Source organism: Furipterus horrens, unplaced genomic scaffold (assembly GCF_987537825.1).
Source record: "Furipterus horrens unplaced genomic scaffold, mFurHor1.1.pri manual_scaffold_10, whole genome shotgun sequence".
Lineage (NCBI taxonomy): Eukaryota > Metazoa > Chordata > Mammalia > Chiroptera > Furipteridae > Furipterus > Furipterus horrens.
The window spans coordinates 24891354-24910228 of NW_028327180.1; the positions used below are offsets into that span (position 1 = coordinate 24891354).

Here is an 18875-nt window from a genome sequence, read left to right on the forward strand (position 1 = left end):
GAAACTACACCGAGCACAAATAGAGACTTGGGGAGCTGTTGTGTAGCTTTTCTGTAGCTTGAATAGTAGGCACTGCTCAGATTTCAGACTCTGGCAGGGATCAGCAACCGACTCTGAATAAACGGCTCATAACAGAATGATTGGTTACTCATTCCAAATCCTAACAATTCCCAATAGAATGAGCTCTAGTCTTGCTTTAAAAGGAAATCCTACTGCATCTTAAATTACAGGAATACTATTATGAATAATAATAATTCATAAAAATATATGAATAAGGAAAACATTATTGTTCCTGGAGTGGTACAGGGAGAAAATAATAGATATTTGCCTTCTCTCAGAATAATTGAGGCAACTTAGCATTCATAATGCTTTTCAGGGTAAGTCTTTGTTTGTGGCCTTAATGAAAAATGGAATACAGTATGACGTATAAGTGGAAGTTGCCAGTTGAAAAACTTCATTTTCCCCTCTCTTTGCGTGCTAGTCTGCCTACTGTTTTTTTTAAATGTCTCAGTTCTCCTATATATAAAATGGGGATTGTATTGGTTTTCTTTGGGGCATAGCAAATTATCACAAAATTAGCAGCTTAAAGCAACACCCATTTATTTGCTCCCATTTCTATAGGTCAGAAGTCCTGGGAAGGCATGGCCAGGTTCTCTGCTCAGGTCTTCACAAGGCTAAAACCAAGGTCTCAGCTATGGCTGTGATTTCATCTGAGGCTAGGCGTCTCTTCCAAGTTCATGTGATTGTGGCAGATTTCAGTTCTTCCTGGTTGTAGGATGGATGATGCCGTTCCTTTGCTGGCTGTTAGCCAGGGGCCCTTCTCAGTATCTAGAAGCCGCCCACTTCTTTACTACTCCGCCTTCTCTATCTTCACAGGCAGCAACAGAAAATCTCGCTCCTGTCAAATCCCTCTAATGCTTGAAATCCCATTTGCCTGTAAGAGCCCAGGCCCACCGAGGATAATCTCCCTTTCTTAAAGTCGACTGATTTGGGATCTTAATTACAGCCGCAAAATCCCTTCACAGCAGTAGCTAGATTAGTATTTGGTCGAATGCCTGGGAGAGAGTGTGTACACCGAGGGGTGAGAATCTTGGCCGTGGGTTGAGGGGAGGCGGTCACCCTAGAATTCTGTCTACCACAGGGATAATAGTAATACCTTAGAGGATTGTTAAATGGACTGTGTGTAAAGCACTTAGCATAGTATCTAGTGTACTAAGTTTCCAAAAATGGGATCTAGGATCATTACTCTCTGCATATACTCTATTTTCCTGCCTTTATAAATTTTTGAATTATATTATTATAAGCACATTAGAAACAGGATGGAATATGTTGCTCATTATTTGTATGCTCCACAAAAAACAGATACTGGGGCCACCAGCAACAAACTTACAAAACCCAATGTTTAGTCTATTTGCTGAAAGTTGATGTATGTTTTCAAATTATTAAAAAACACTGCAGTTAAAAAAAGAGAGAGAGACCAGAATATAATTCATATTGGTGCCCATATACAATGTGTCATAAAATGAAGTATGAGTCTCTGCATTGTTCACTTTTTGCTTTTTAATAAGAAAAATGCATCACAGAGTCCATGCCTTAAACACTGACATTTTTCAGAAAGAATTGTTTTGTTTCTCCTCCTGCTCTGAATATCAAGTGAATACTTTAAATGCTCCATTTACACAAAGGCCTTTATGCCCCCTTGCTCCCTACAATAGTTCAAGTCTAGAATGGACAACATTATGCAACTTGGTGATCCAGCCACAACAAAGAGAATGCTTCTGACAGGCTGTGGGAAGAGAGACACCTAAGGGGTTAACAGTAATATTTTGCAAATTGAGGCAAGGGAAGGAAAAATCTATTACCATAAGAAAAGGTAGCCTTAGGGGATTTTCCACTCAAATGTTTGGTACTAAGAACTCTGTGTTACCAAGGAGCGGATTGGTGAAGAGAAAACCTAGTGTCTATGCTATGCGTTCTTAAAATGCATTGCCATTGTATTTATTCTGCTGGAGAGAAAGACCTCATAGTTATATAGAGGGAAAGTGGTACTTTCTAGTAAGGAAGGTGACTGGCTATGTTAAATAAAGCATCTTGAGTCAAGCATGGCAGCAAAGCAAAAGGATTCCTCAGTGATCAATCACAAAAAAAAATGTCCTAAGTATGTCAGTACTAGACTAGAGGAGGTTTGAGATTAAAAGTGAAGTATTAAGCAATGAATTTAATTGTTAACTAGAATGCACCTCAAATGTCTGCAATTAATTTAAGTCAACTTTAACAATTTTTAAGTCATTCAGAAATTGTGTCTAAGTCACAATATCTGAATGTAGTTGGCAGATATTTCTCTTTTATTAATGCCTAGACTTTTCGAAAAATGGCTTATAGGAAATAGACAATTTTGAGATATGATTATTTTTGCTAGTTGAAAACCTTCACATTACTGTAAAAGAGTTTCATAAATTTCCTTAATATAGAGAATATACCAATTGTTGTTACCTGTTTCTATGAAGATGTTGAATTCATTTTTGAATCAGTTATTTATTTACTCTTAAACAACTGACCAGTGGAAAGTGATATTTTTGATTCTGAATTTCACTATATCTAACACCACAATTAGCATGACTCTCCAAATAAATAATAAATTTTATTAATATATTGCAAAAGAGAAGGACCAGCTTATTTTAGATAACCAAAGTTTTATGATATTATACACTGATATCATAGGAGAAATGGAGGGGGAGGTCTATTATTTTATCTCTAAGAAAAGTACAGATTAAGGAGATATAATTTTTGATTATTAAAAATGTGAATGGAGATCAAAGAAGACTGTCTAAATCCCAAACAATTTGTCTAGAGGCTAATAATAAAATTACTTATAAGTCAATTGATAAGGTCAATTTTCAGGGAATGGATGTGTCAGAAATCAATTGAAGAAAAAAATTATACCATGATCTTTCCATTATATACAGATGGTAATTTTTCAAACTTTTTGTGAAATAGTGGCACAACCTCACATTAAAATCCCATTTGTCATTTGTTTATTCTTTACATGAACATTAAAGAGAAGTGATCAAGGCTTCAGGTCTTTATCCCTGAGTAGATGACTTGTACATAGATCTGCTTTTCTAAAACAAGTAACTGAAGCACGTGATCAGAAAAGTCATTCTAAACCAAAGCTTGAAGGCAAAAAAAGAAATAGAGGGAAGATTTTTTAAAAAGTACTAGATTGTTGAAATTATGATTTTGCTAGTTTGCGTGAATATAGCATCCCATATCAGTGTAAGCAAAAAGTGCACTCCAAAACTGAAGTGAAATGCATTTGATAATCCATGTCATTGTCACCAACCCCAGTATGGAAAACTTAGAAATGATTACAAACAAAACCCTTTGCGATATCAGTCTGACACCTCTATTCCCCATGTTAATGCATAAGATGTGCCCTCCATTGGCTACTTCCTGGGGACAAGGAGGCAGCATATAGAGGTCACTTGTTCAATGATAATGGATAATTTCAATGTACACCAGAGGGTGTAAGATATATATATATATATATTTTAATGTGAGAACTGGTTCTTCTCAGCTGCCAAATATTTTATCAATATTCCAAATTATGCTTTCTGAGAGTTTTCAGATCTACACTTTATCACAGCTATCTATGTATAATCCAGCTCTTTCCTATATTATTACCACCACATTTTCTAGTTCCATGAAGGTAAAGTGAAAAGACCTAAGCAGTTTGAGTCTAAATGATTAGTAGTGGTTTTGAAGGCCTGTTTATTTAGACATGGAATCATAAAGAGAGAAAGGAGCCCAGAGATCACTGACGACACTCTTCTTGCCACTCAGTATCTGTCCTTTTACAGGAAGTAAAGCATATAGGGTCATATTTATTTTAGTTCTTGTTCTTTTTTTCCCTCAATTCATGACTGATGGTTGCCAGAGGGGAGGGGACTGGAGGGACGGTGTGAAAAAGGCCAAGGGACTAAGACGTACACATTGGTTGTTACAAAACAGTCATGGGGACGTGAAACACAGCATAGGAAGTGTACGCAATAATACTGCAAAAAGTATGTATAATGCCAGGTGGGTGAAGGAAAGATCAGGGGGAACACTTTGTAAAATATGTGATTGTCTAACCACTGTGCTGTATACCTGACACTGATACACACTAATATTCAATGTAAACTTTAACCGGAAAAAGAAAATAAAAGATAGTTTTGATAAGGTGAATCTTCATAATGTAAATTTAACTTAATTTAGGAAAAATTATGCCCAACTATAAATGAGACAACTGATGATCTCTGTTTTCTTCTCAAAAGCAAGGGTGGTATTACCATGATTTTAGTTATTTGTTTTGAATGTGTACTTATTCAAAGAATTTGAATGGTGCAGTACTTTTATAAAAATAGATAAATAAATGGGAAAAAAAAGAATAAAAAAGCCCCCTTCTTTTAACTGAATGTAGTATTTCCTGTTTAATTGCCCACCCTGGCTTCTCTTTCTATTAGGAATGTAGACCCTTAGACATATTGATGCCTATTTAACTTGGAATTAGGGTACATTAATTTTTTTCCTTTTACAGTATAATGAAATAAGTCGAGCTGCTATTGATGAAATAAGCCACAGATACCAAAACCCATGGTAAGCACATATGAATACATTTGTATTTGTAAAAGGGGTGATTAAAAAATACTTTAAGTATATTACCACTTATTTCTCTTTTTATTCCTAATAAACACAAAATTTTCACTATCTATAGATTTTAATTAAGAGGAAGAAATGGGCAAAGCAAGCATAAAATACAAGGGAGAAAAAGAAAACTAGCCTGCAGCAATTAAGAATAGCAACGGAATGAGTAGGGTAGCTTCAACTATATAAATACTTCTTTCAATGGAAAACAACAATATAATTGTTTTTGGTTTCAAAAAATAGTTCATTTCATGCTGTTGGCCTAGAAACCATCATAAAGGGCAATCTTGGTTAATAAACGTAATCCTACTGAAGTCACACAATGGCTTGAATTCACGTTATCTTAAGGCAGCCTCTAACCTAAATTAAACATGTCTGGCTCAAGGTATGTTAAATTACAGGAAAAGAGCAAATCTAGGTTTGTCATCTAGATGTAACATATAATTCAGATTCCTAAGAGGGGAGGGAATAAATCAGTACTGCTCTTAAAAGACTGCAGATTTGGAAATGTCTTCGTTGGCCTTAGCTTTTTGGAAGCAAGGGTTTTCTGGAGCCTATTTCACCTCATTTGTCATAGTTGAAGGATACAGCATTAGTATGTGCAAAAATAGTGGATTTTTGTCTCTTTCTGCTATACCGCAACAACATAAACTGCACCAAAAAGAGGCAGACCCTCAACCCCCATGTCAAAAGTCTTAGTTACTGCAATACAATCTCAGGAAAACAAAAGATCTCATTGGGCAATTCCTGTATCTTATATATAAAGCATATCCCAGGTTTAAAACCATAGAGAAATAGTTACAATTTATTTCATGCAAAACACATGTTCTAATTACACTCTCCCACTTTGTTCAAATAATATTGCAACCCTACAAACCTCCTCTCAAGTATTTCCAATCCCCACCCAAAACATTAAAGGCCGCTGAAAAATCAAAGAAAGCAGCATTGATAAGTGTGAAAATTTGCTGCATTTATTTAAACGTACAAAAATTATTAGAAAGAGTCTGAGAAATACTGAAGTTTGGAACATTTCCCATGGATGAAAGAACACTGGCAACATTCATTTCTAGGGAATATGATATGGCTTGTACTGTGTCACAAGGATTCAAAGCGTTTATGAAAAAGACCTTGTACTTTGGGGATTGTAGATTCAATTAGAAAACTGGATATTTATATATAGATATGTATGAAGAAAAATAACAAAACCAAGTTGCATATGTTGAGTGACAAATTAATAATGAAGGCAATTATGACTAGAGAATTATAATTAGAAAAGTTAAAAATAACCTTAGTGTATTGATGACCCCCTGGACTCATCAGTAGCCTCTGGCTCGGGTCCTCCTTGTAACTAGTTCAGGTGTCAATAACCTAGATGCTGCCTCCCTCTAGAGACTTTAAGCACATTCCACTGCTTAAAAGGCTGGGAAGATGCTCCTGAATAGGAGTCTGACTGGAGCAGGCCCCGGTGTGCCCCACCCCCTTGCAATCTCTAAGTGCAATTGAGGGCTATCCCTTCCCTGAGCAAGGTTAGTGCTTAGCCTCTCAATTAATTTTCATGTTCCATCCTTCTCAGTAAGTAGTCATCACTCACTACATTTAGCACGTCCTGTGTTTAAAGCAATGTTAGATTCTGTGACCACAGTGGTGAACAAAACAGGCCCAGTCTATGCCCTTCTTGGAACTTGTTCTAGAGGAGGAGAGAGACATAAAAAAACTAAATGATTTTTTAAAAGAGCATTATACTGTGTTTCATGCTTTTAAATATTTTTTAATGACAAATATAATTCATGCTATTGCAACAAATCAAACAATATAAGAGGTATATCAAGAAAAAGTTTATATTCTTCCCTATTCTATCCATTTTATGATAAAACATCTCATTACGAAGGGCATTTATAATGGCATTTATAGGGTATAAAGAGGTTTTACTAGGGGCACCTAACTAGACTGATGATCAGAGAAGTGTGTACCGGGCTAACTTCGAAAAGGTGAGTATGAGCTCTTCCCTGGCAGAGGAAACAGCACGTGCAAGCCCTGCAGTAGGAAAGGGTGCACCAAATCAGGACCATGCAACTATAGAAAGCCATGGGAGGACAGCAAGATGAGGGTTAGATTTTCTAGAACCTGGGTCCTGTCCAGATTCAATAGAGAATTTGGATTTTAATCTAAGAACAAGGAGAATTTAGACGATTCAAAATAAGAGGCAACATGATTCAGTTTTCTTATAAGACAATGGAATGCTTGAATGCTATGTGGAGAATGGTTTGAAAGGTGACAAGAACAGTAATAGGAAGATCAGCTAGGAAATTGTTTTACTTTTAACAGGACTGTCTTCAGTTTTCTGTGTGCTTTGCAAACGAGCCAAAATAAATAGTGATTATGGAGGTCTGTGGGAAGGAAGAAGGATTTGAGTGAGCTTTCAAAGAAACACAGGCTTTAAATACACGGAAAAAAATTGCTATAATGATGGGAAGTTAGAATGTATGTAGTATTGTGATGAAGCAGATTTTAACATCATCTTAATTGAATTTCAGAGGTTAAGTTACACAATCAAGGATCACAGAGCTAACATTTCAGTCCTAGTTGACTGATTCCATTAATATGTGTTGGGATCTGGGCTTGGATGGTCTTAAAGGACTCACCAGGTGGTTCTGAGTGCGACCAGGGTTGAATACCACTAGTGAAGACTGAGAAAAGATGGGGACCTGGCCTTGGAGGGGGTGCTACCCACATTGAGGACAAGGTGCATGAGAGCCACTGAAGGAGGAAAGAATCCAATGGTAGGCCCCTTAGGACAAAAGAAGGCTATAAAAAGTTATTGAAGAATTTTAAAGAGGAGGGTTTATTACAAGGGAATGGAAACCCAAGAAAACAGTAACATATAAATATGTGGAAATTGTCAGTGATCTCAGAAAAAGCACCATAGGAAGAGTAGGGTGATTTGTGTTAATATAACTATCACTAAAGAATTTGTGTCTGCTGACATAATGGAGCCAAGTGCACAGTGTTTTTGAGATTGAGAGTCCAGTAAAGGACAATTAGAGGATTTCCTCCACTCGGAAGCATACATTTTGAATTTGAATTTTCTTGAAATGAGGATGTGTTTTATAACAGTTGTTTACAAATGTAGTATACAAATGTGGTGCCCATATAAACCTTCTATTAAATCAATGGCATGTTATGCAATTTACTGCATCCTAAACACCAGTAAATGTATACTTCAACAAACATAAAATAAAGATGTGCTACATGCCAGGTGCTCAGAACTTTAAAAATTAATAAGGAGAGTCCCTACTCTCAAGCAGCTCAGAGACTTTCAGGACACACATATGTAAATAGAAGATTTCGGTACAATTAATCCATTCTCCATTGATGGAGAATGATTACATCAACCGGGTGTGGGTTAACTTCTTTCTTCTGAATTGAAACATCCTCTTGTTTTAAGGAGGGTGCACACAGCACACAGCACACACATTGAGCAACCTTGAGCATCAAGCTTGGGAAGTACGGGAGGCTGTGCCACTGGACCCTACAGGACACCTACTACATTAGGCCACTCTACCAAACCTGGGAGACACAGCAGACCTACCTAATACTTAGAAACAAACACAGAGAAGCTGCCAAAATGAGGAGACAAAAGAAACTTTGCAGGCTAGAAGGGACTGGCAAGAAATATTCGAAGTGATGAAAAGCAAGGACCTACAACCAAGGTTATTCTACCAGCAAAGATATCATTTAGAATCAAAGGGCAAAAAAAAGAGCTTCCCAAACAGGAAAAACCTAAAGGAGTTCATCACCACTAAACCAGTATTATATAAAGTGTTCAAGGGTCTTTAAAATGAAGAAGAATATCAAAAATATGAACAATAAAATGGCAATAAATACATAGCTATCAACAATTAAATCTAAAAAATAAATAAGTAAATAAACGAACAAGCAGAACAGAAACAGAATCAGAGATACAGAGAACGTTTTTATGGTTGCCAGATGGGAGGGGCTCAAGGAGACGGGCAAAAAAGGTGAAGGGATTAAGAAGTACAAATAGGTAGTTACAGAATAGCCAAGGGTTGTAAAGTACAACATAGGGAATAGAGAAGTCAAAGAACATATATGCATGACCCATGGGACATGGACAACAGTGTGGGGATTGCCTGAAGGAATGAGGGGGTGCTGGGTAGAGGGAAACAAAGGGGGAAAAACTGGAACAACAGTAATAGCATAAGCAATAATATATATATATATTTTAAAAAGAAGTATCCTCTTGTTTTAAATAACGTAAGTTTCCCTAGATAATGAGACCTGATGATTAACTCATTTTCATAAATCTCTTTGGTTTGCAATTGGGTGTTTTCCAATAAATACCTACAATATTTCTAATTTGAATAAGAAGAATAAAAAGCACAGATAGGAAATGGGAAAACAGTTCACAGTCAAATTAGAAGAGGTCACTACAGAACGTACTTCAGTGAATCGATCGGGCTTTCTGTTTTGTTTGAAGATTTGAGTGAATTCTGCAGAAGCTACACACCATTACTGAAAATGGTGGGTTGTGAAAATACCTTGTTTTCTTTCTCTTTTTTTCCTTAACACAGTGCCTGGCAAAAATGGGGCATTCAAATCATATTTGCAATTCCAGTTCTTGTCGTAATAGCACATACGGGTATCATTCAAGCTGGAGAAGCTGAAGGAGTTCAAGTCATGATGACTTCCAAAGAGAGATCACATTTAAGCTAGTTTTGGAAAGAACAGTTTAGAAAAATCTCTGGCTGCCTACTTGGGTGAACTTTTTATCCATGCAATGAAAGAGATCCTGAGATTATGAAACCAACAAAATTATTCACGGGCAAACATCATTCCGGAAAGGAGCTGCTGACATGCCTCTGATCTAATGTCACAACAAATTTGCCTCTTTGCCAATTAGAAGCTTGAGGTATTTGCCACTTATTTGCTGATTTACAGATTTGTCTTAAGAATAATGTCTTAAAGAACACTTCAAGTTCCTGTGATTTGCCCTTGTTATTAAATGGGGGTGTAAACTCCAAATTAAGGACAAGGAACCCAGATGTCAGCCACAGAAGAGAAGAGCAACATGAGTTTTAAAAGGTCAGAATTAACTACAACACAGCTCTTTTTAGAGGGTCTGCTCTTCCGATCTGCTTTCTTGTCTGCCTTTACATATCATAAGATTTGTTAGTGAGCAACCATTGTCAAGAAGTGCCCAGTACGTCATGGGTGGAAGACTGCTGAATCAAGAAAGCTGGTTTCACTAGGAATTTATCTTTTCCAAAGAAATAACATAAAAGATGCCCAAAAGTTTAGCTAAAGGGAAGCCCCAAAGTGTTTGCAGTAATACAAAGTCAGAAACAATCTAATATCTCCCCAACCAGGGCATTGTAAGCAGTTATGAAGCAGTGTCAATACCGAGATTAAGAGCAAGGTCTCAGAAGCCAAACTTTCCAGCTTCACTATCTATTAGCTGTGATACCTTGGAAAATTACTTAAGCTATTTATGCCTCCGTTTCCCAACCTTTAAAATGATGGCAACAGAATCTACTCCACTGGTTTGTTGTATAGATGAGCTCTTACACATACAGCACTTGGTACATACTAAGTACTCAGCAAATAGTGTGACCATATTATTTACCATCTAAAATAGGACATTCTGGAGAGTAAAACAGGAAGATAATTGAAATGCTCACAAGAACAACAGACTAAACTGAAACTAGCCTGAGAAAGTCAGGCCACTCTATTAATAAATGTTACCTTTTAGTTAAGTAAATGAAGTACATTAAAATAATGTAGCTAAATGTGTCAATTAAGATTTATATTGTGCTGTTAGCTAAAACCAATCAGTACAGAGATGCAATAGAGGTTAGAAGTTTCATACTATATAGCTGAGTTAATCTCCTAAAACTATAACAAAATGTCCAAGAGACAGAAAAAAATAAAAGGAAAAGTATGAAAATTAAAATGGATTAAAATTAAAATAGTCTAATATCTAACTCGTAAGAGATCAGAGAAAACAAAAGGTTATAAATACTACAAAAACTTTCTCAGCAGGGATAACATGAATTTCCAGACTGAAAGTCTCCATCAAAGCAAATTTTAAAAAACGACATCAAGGTACATCATAATGACACTTCACTATACTAGGATGAAGAGACAATTCTAAAGCCCTCCAAAGAAAAACCAGGATATTGACAAAGGATCAGGAATCACCGAAACATCATAGTTCATTATCTGTACAGCAATACTGGACTCTAGGAAGCAGGGGGCAACAGCTGTCACGTCTGACAGAGAGTGACTTTCAACCTATAATACTATAACCAGCCAAAGCATCAGGTGGTACGGGGGAAAAAAAGGCATGTTCAGAAATGAATTTCCTAAAAAAAAAAAAAAAAAAAAAAAAGGCACCTTAAAGCACATTTTTTTAGGAAGCAACTAGAGTATTATCTAGCAAGACGGGGGGCGGGGGGATAAATGGAAAGAAGAGAAAGAAATTTTGATGGAGGAAACAAGAGTCACAACAAAGGTGACAGGCAAAGGGAATTCCCAAGGTGGAATAAAGGGAAGAACCAGGAATGTCTCCATGTAGGGAACAGGGAATATCAAAACATTTTATTACTACTTGCATGTATTATGTACATGAACCTAAACTGTTTCATTAAAATTGAAAAAATTAGCACTACATTATGTACAATGTGCAATCATTTTATTTTGACAAACATAAGAATTATAAAATGGAAGAAATAGCCATAGTCAACCATAATTTTCATAGTTAAGGACTCCTAAGTTGGAAAAAGCTTCTGTTTAAAACTGGGACGTTTAGCACTAAAGAATTATTCATTGACCTGAATAAACAGGGCTTTCTGTGTCTGCAGAAAGGTGTAAGGTGTGCTTGCGTTTGGCCCTAGTTAGGTGGTGTGTAGAAAATTGCCTGTTTTATTCCATAATGAAATCCTGCTGCCAAAGCCTGTTGTTAAACTAGCACAGATTTAACGACAGCCACAATTTAAAATATATTGGTACATAAATGCATGCTTTTTTCTTGGAGTTGTTTTCCTCAAAACATCCATAAATCTCGACAGCTTTCTATGATTAAGGCCATAGTTCTTGGCACAGGGGATGGATTTCCATAAGCAATACGTAGTCAAGTTTTGCAATTTCTGAGGTCAGCAGCCTGCCTCCCACTTTGCCCTTCAAGGCTGTTACTTAAAAACTAGCTTCTCATCTCCTTCCCCCAAGTCTCCTCCCACCCTTGTCTTTTCTTCAGCTGGGTGGGGAGGGAAGAGGACTCTCAGGATACTGCAGGCACAGTCAGGTCAGCACAGAGCTCCCACATCACTCTGGAGTGCCACACAGATAGTTGGCACCCAAGTATCCATTTGATAAATTCCCAGTTTCCAACTATGTGCCATGTACCATGCTCGGCCTGGAGTTTGAGGGGTGAGCAAGGCAGATCCAGTTCCTGCTCCCTTATATCCTATCAAAGGAGAAGCGACAGAAATCGCCTAACATATGCTTGCTAATTTAATTGTAGGAGGCACAGAAATGTTTGCTGTTGAATGAATGAACATTACTTATCTCAGGATGGACCACCTATAGCCAAAGGATAAGATGCAACAGTTTTAGAAAAGCTACTGTTTTTGAGAGAAAAATTAACTAAAGGAAGAGACAGTGCTCGTATTCTTATGAAAAAAACTTCCTAGGCTATCACTTGCCCAGATGGGGAAAATTTCAGTCCATTCCAGAACGCGGCCCTTCACCAAGCATTCTCCTCTGTATAGCTGAGGGAATAAACTGACGTCAAAGTGGCTTAGAAAGAGACACTGTCAGTCGGCTGGCCTATCATGTATAATTTCTCACCATTTCGCACAACAGAACTGCAGCTATTGGAGTCTGTTTCAGACCGGGGTTACCGACAGAGCAGATGCTGGACCCAACAAAATGGTTTATGGCAATGAAATCCAAGCACGGACTGCAAACTAAAGCAAAAAACAAAAAAAACAGATGAGTTAAAATTTTAGGCTCAGGTAAATAGAGTTCATGTACTGAAAAGAATACAAAAAATAAACAAATAAACAAACAAAAACTTATGTTACAAGTATTTGGGTTGTTTTTTATTTTCTATTATCTGTTCAATTTTATAAAGTCACAAACATGTCCTGAGCATGGCAATTTCAAACATCCTTATATTACCAAACAAAAGGCTGAGAATATCACTTAGCTAATATGTATATTGCCAGATGAAACAATAAAATAATAGCCATCCATTCCATTTAATGCATGTTACTTACTATCATCTGTGTTTCATAATTATTTTTCTTACTTTTTCTTTTAAGACTGCTGATAGTTTCAGATTTTCGTAACTGGAAGGCCCTATAAACAAGACTTTGGAGTTGGATGTAGTTGGGTGAATTCCCTTATTTTATAAAATGGAGAGCTCTCTGCACCTCAGTGTCAGGGGTAAAAAGGAGAATGTTAATAGCTACCACATGGCGTTGTCTTGAGAATGAAGTCGAGATATGTGAAATCCCCAGCATGAATCCAACACAGAGAAGGTCTGAAGGTACAGAGGTCAGGCTGTGACATTAAACCACAGCTGACTTTATAAGTACCTCATCACTTTATCTTTTAACCCTTTGAGTGCCATGCGTAATTCGAAATTTAGATCAACATGAGAAAAAATTATATCAATATATAACCTGAGGTACAAAAAGAGAGAACAAAACATAAAATATGAATTATTCTATTGTTATTACATTTATAGCCATTGGGGAAAAAAAAAGTCGCTGGGAGCGACGCTGGCACTTTTGGGAAAATTTGTCAGCGTTGCTCACAGTGCCGTGTTCTTTATTCCATCCAAATTATGGACAAGCGTGGTTCTGTGAGCTTCACCAGTACTTGATTCTACTCTTCAAAAACCCTGTCTACTGAAAGGAGTTGGCTTGGAGAAATGCTTGATTGTGTATTTGGAGAAGGACATGGAAAACGTGAGCCTAGTACGTTCTGCCATACCAGGCGAGGAAGCTATCCAAAATGACTACTGTCCTGTCTAAGGGACTTAGAGGCCAAACTTGAAGACTCCCACTGGCCAAAAAAAAAAAAAAAAGACAGCTTGAAGAAAAGAGTGGTAACTGCAATGAATTCATAGACACCTCCCTACATATATAATATATACATGAACAGTCACGAGTTCATAATGGCACCTGAAAAACCACGACAAACTGGTCACATCGGAGAATTCCCATGAACCAACTTATTTTGAAAACGAGTAAATAAAAGGAAGGAATCAAATATTAATTCTGCCTTTCCACTACAAAGTGTACCACTGCAAACCAAATGGAAGGTGAGGTGGCTTTAAAAGGATCAAAGTAATCCAGCTAACACATAAAGGAGAGATAAAGGAATTCAGACATAACCATTTTGCAAATGCTAATAAGTTAATGCATCTAGGCACCAATCATCAGTGGCTGCCAAAACCAGAAGAAGAGAAACAATTAGATATTACAGGGTGGGGCAAAAGTACATTTACAATTGTTCATATGGAAAATAATGCAATAACTAATATAAGAATAAACTTTGTGTTTCACTTACTCACAACTCTAAACCTACTTTTGCCCCATCCCGTGGTGTACCTCTTGGAAACTAGTTGTTATGAGCTAAATTGTGTCCTCCCAAAATTCATATGTTGAAGTCCTAGGCCCCAGTACCTCAGAAAGTAACTATATTTAGAAAAAGGTTCTTCAAAGAGGTAATTAAAGTGAGGTAATTCGGGTGGCCTCCAAACCCATATGACTGGTGTCCTTATGAGGATTTGAACAGAGACGCACACAGAGGAATGACCACATAAAGACACACGGAGAAGATGGCTATCTAAGGAGAGTGGCTTCAGAAGAAACCAACCCTGACAACAACTTGATCTTGGACTGCTGGCCTCCAGAACTGTGAAAAAAATGCTGTGTAAGCCTCCCAGTCAGTGGTCCTGGGTTATGGCTGCCCTAGCAAATCAGAGAGTAGTCTTGCCCCCAAAACCTAACTTGAATCAGGCCTCTAAATTCAACTAATAGTATAGAGGAAGTAAGAAGACAGCAGAAAATGCTAAATGACAATATGGAGGTGTTGTCAGAAAAATGTATTGTGGGAAATTTTATAGAACAAATGGGAACAAAATTTTCATGAAACAGAATTTGTTTCTTCAACAAATAATGATGAGAAAGACAAGGAGGAAGAAGAGGAAGAGGAGAAAGAAAGGAAAAAGATGAAAGAAAACTTATGAATCAAAAGAAACTTGAAAGACTTAACCAACTGCAAGACATGAAGCTTATTTGGATTCTGTCTCAAACTTTAAAAATCATAGCATTTATGAGAAAAAGAGAATTTTGAAGTCTGAATATTTGGTGAAATTAGTATATTTAAAGAGAAAAAATGACATTGTGATTATGTTAAAAAAGGTTTATATTTTTTAGTTTTCCCAGAAAGGAGGATTAGTAAGTAGGAAAGAAATTAAATAAGATTGGCTATAAATTGATAATGTTTGAAATTGAGTAATGAGTACCTAGGAATCTTTAAACTCTTTTGTGTATATTAGATTTCCAAATAACTTAAACTGTATCAACTTTATCTTTAGTTTGAAGGTCAAGATGTACCATTTGGATAGGTAAGCTCGTCCCAAAGCTAAGTTAAATCAATACTGTGATAGTCTCCCAACTAACCTTCACCTGCCTTGTTGCCAAGCTGCAGAAATCAATGCAGCTCGCCTTTCTTCCGTTTGTTGTTTCCTGACACGCACACAAATAAGCAAGCAATGCCCAGGAAGCACCTGCATGAACCTTCAGAAGCCCTGAGCTGTGGAGACTGTCAGAACTTCTGGAGGCCTTACACAGACTCTCTCATATCTCTGGCAACAGCGGGAATTGCCTCCAACATTCCTCACAAGTGACCTTAGACGGTCTAACACCCCCGCATTCCTGGTACGATTTTGGACAGCTGCCCCTGAGGCTATGTGCATGAGTGACAATCACTTTGTATCCATCATTTAAAAATGCCGAATGGAAGTCTTAGTAAACACCTCTCTATTTCTGCATCATTGACAAACTCTTGGCAGCAAGAACCTTTTGGATTATGTTATTCTGCACAGGAAAATGACATGTTTGATTCAGATTGTATAACTCCCGTCACAGGAAGCCAGCTGGCGCCCATGAGGGCGACTGGTAAGTGCTGGTGACGACACCACGGTGGCAAGGACAGCAGTTTTCACATTCTGGAGCTCAGGGAAGACAATTTGGCAAAGTAACACAGAAGTGTTCACTTCAGGTAATCTGAGGAGGTCTCGCTTGTTTCAGTTAATTCTTTACTTCAACATAGTGCTAGACAATTTAACAAGCCTTTCAAATAGGGTGCTTGTGTTTTCTATGAAATAAAAGCAGTAAGGTGAACCAAAATAATCACAATCAGAGGTCTGAAGCATATGATGTGTGTAATTTTACAGAACGGCTTAAACCTGCAATGCTCTCCTTCTAGAAGAAAATCCAAGAGTGGGTCTATCTTTCTTTCTTTCTTTTTTTGGTAGATTAATCTTATTTTTATTCAACAGTCACAGTGTACAGAGCAAAGGACTCAGTATTTGGGAGCATGTTATAAAATAGACAAAATAGCTCAAGGAGAGTAGTGGTGATCAAACACCATAGTTTGAATCTGCAATAGAATTAGCAATATTACATCCTTATGCAATATTATATAACTAATAGTACAGATGAAACAAATAAAAAATATATTAATTACCAAATATCACCTCCCAAAGTTTTTAAAAAATAAAAATGGCAAAAAAAAGAAATTTTTTTAATTAAATAATTAAATAATTATTGTTTAATGAGAGTGCTCAGGGGAGTAGAGTGAATTGAATTCTCCAGCTAACTGGTGAACAAATAGTCAACACCTTTATTTCCTCTTCATAGTTAGGAACACTTTTCTTTATTGGAAGAGTATGTTTTCTTGCATTACAGAGAAATCAAGTTTAGTAACTATAAGAGGCTCATTTCTTTGTGATTAAGGACACTGTAAAGATTTAAGATTACCATCCCAGCATGAAATCTTATGTAGGAGGGACGGTATAAGCTATTAGGTGAGTGTACATTGACCCATGTGATTCCCTAATTTTGTTTCTTTCACCAAACACCACAGACGTGAGCTTGTTTTATCATCCTTTGTCCACGCCTTCTCAGGGGAGCAGAGGAGTTTGGTTAGAGGATCCCATCGGTCTGGTGAGCTGTAACCAAGGTTTTGGCTACAGTAACCTTATAGTCAGACATTCTGGTGATGGAGTCAGGTGGCATTTATGTTTGAATAAACTCTGCCATTTCCTTTGGCCTCCATCACGTTCGAGAAAGGGCAGTCAGAACAAAATGCCCAGGACTTGTTACAGATTTTCAAATGACAAAATCTGACTGTGGGAGATCATTTCCATTTCATTCTCTCAATAGTTATTTTATGAACAAGATGTCCTTTTTAAAGTCTCTAAAACTGTTGGGAAATCTCTGAACTGTGCTTCAGCTTTGAACCAGTGGTGGGATAGCTGTGTTCTTAGGTAGTGTAACGTCTTTGAATGAATATTGGATACAAAAACCTAACTCTGATTTCACCTATTCTAACAGCTTGTTAGAAGCGCAGTGCAAATCAGGAGACCTCCATGAAAGTCTGTAAACTGTGGCTGTGGGAAAAGTTCATCTCAAAAGGTGTTTCCAAATCGAGCTTCTCTTTCTGACCATTGAAAATTATCCACTGGCGTTTGCTGCCTGCTGATCATAATTCCTCCGGCTAATCGGCACTCTTCAAAAAAAAATTTTTTTTTGTTTTATTTAGAGAGAGGGGCAGAGAGGGGGAAAGAGAGGGAGAGAAACATTAACGTGCGAGATACATAGATTGGTTGCCTCTCACAAGCCCCCAACCAGGGACCCAGCCTGCAACCCAGACATGTGCCCTGACCCTGAATCAAACTGGCGACCTTGCAGTTCGCAGGCTGGCACTCAGTTCACTGAGCCACACTAGTCAGGGCTAATCAGCATTCTTGCTTGAGGAAAGTCTCTAGCTTTTATTTATTCACTCAACAAATATATACTAAGCATCTACTCTGTGCCAGGCACTGTTCTAGGTGCTAGATTCTGGGACACATTGGTGAGCTGAACAGAAAAGGTTCTTGCCCTCATGGAGCTGGCGTTCCAATGGGAGGACAAAGGATGTTCCCCTGGGAGGACAAAAGACAAGGGAGCAAATGAGGGAAGGAGATCACATCAAATGGTGATCAATGCTCTGGACAAACTCTAACAGGAATGAACAGGTTAAACTGAGTGCTGGTTGTGACTGGATTGTGTTCTCCCAGAAGCAGGCCTTAAGACAAAGATTTAAGTACAAGTAGTTTCTTTGGGTGACAATCCCTTCCTGGATTATTATTTTTTCTTTAACTATCACAAGGGATGGTGGAGTAAACAGTTCCTCATAGGTCTCAATTGTGACTATGAAAGAGTAAAAGTGATGGCTGAGACTTCCCAGAGCCTGAGGGGTCAGAGAACCGGTATAGCCATCTGGGAGAATTCTGGGGACTGTCTGGTAACCCAGCCATGCCCTGGGGCCAGGGGAGCGTTGTCCAGATTGCTGTGTAGCACGGGTTGGCAGCCGTAGATGCCTATCTATGGGAGCCTCGTAGGGTATTTCAGCATCGGTTTCAGCTGGAATGTAGCTTGATGTGACTTGAGTGGTGCAGAAGAAAGAAGGGATGCTAAGAGAAAATAGTGATGAAAGCAGCCGAGCTCAGGTGCAGCTCGGGCCCTGAGTGCCATCCACAGGTGATCCAAAGAGGGGAGATGGATATCGGTAGGTCAGTCCTCCTCTGCCCACCTGGCAGAGCGCTCCATAGTGGGAACTCAGCTACAGGGACCACCAGATGAGCGTCTTTCGGTCTCACGCTTCCAACCCAATTGTCCTGGATTAATCAGCTACAGCCAGGCCAGGCTTTTTCTACTTAAAGGAAAAATAAATAGTCTTACCCTTAGTTACCTTTTTCTGTCAGGCAATGTTCTTGTGTCTGCAGTAACTATGTTGGCAATTTGGAAAGACTCCTCTTGTGTTTTCCCAAACACTTCTTTTGGAAGCAATTTAACTTTTATTCTTGGGACAGTAATGTTTCTTAATGT

At 37.8% G+C, this 18875-nt stretch overlaps 1 protein-coding gene across 1 annotated transcript in view; it reads left to right on the top strand.

Annotated features, from left to right (window-relative positions):
* The window catches only part of SPMIP2 (sperm microtubule inner protein 2), an 85502-nt gene that overhangs the window by 59753 nt on the left and 6874 nt on the right, over positions 1 to 18875 (top strand). Inside the window, exon 3 of the mRNA XM_090290163.1 lies at positions 4580 to 4638. Within this exon, the coding sequence (XP_090146289.1) occupies positions 4580 to 4638 (59 nt within the window). The remainder of the gene's footprint in view (positions 1 to 4579; positions 4639 to 18875) is intronic.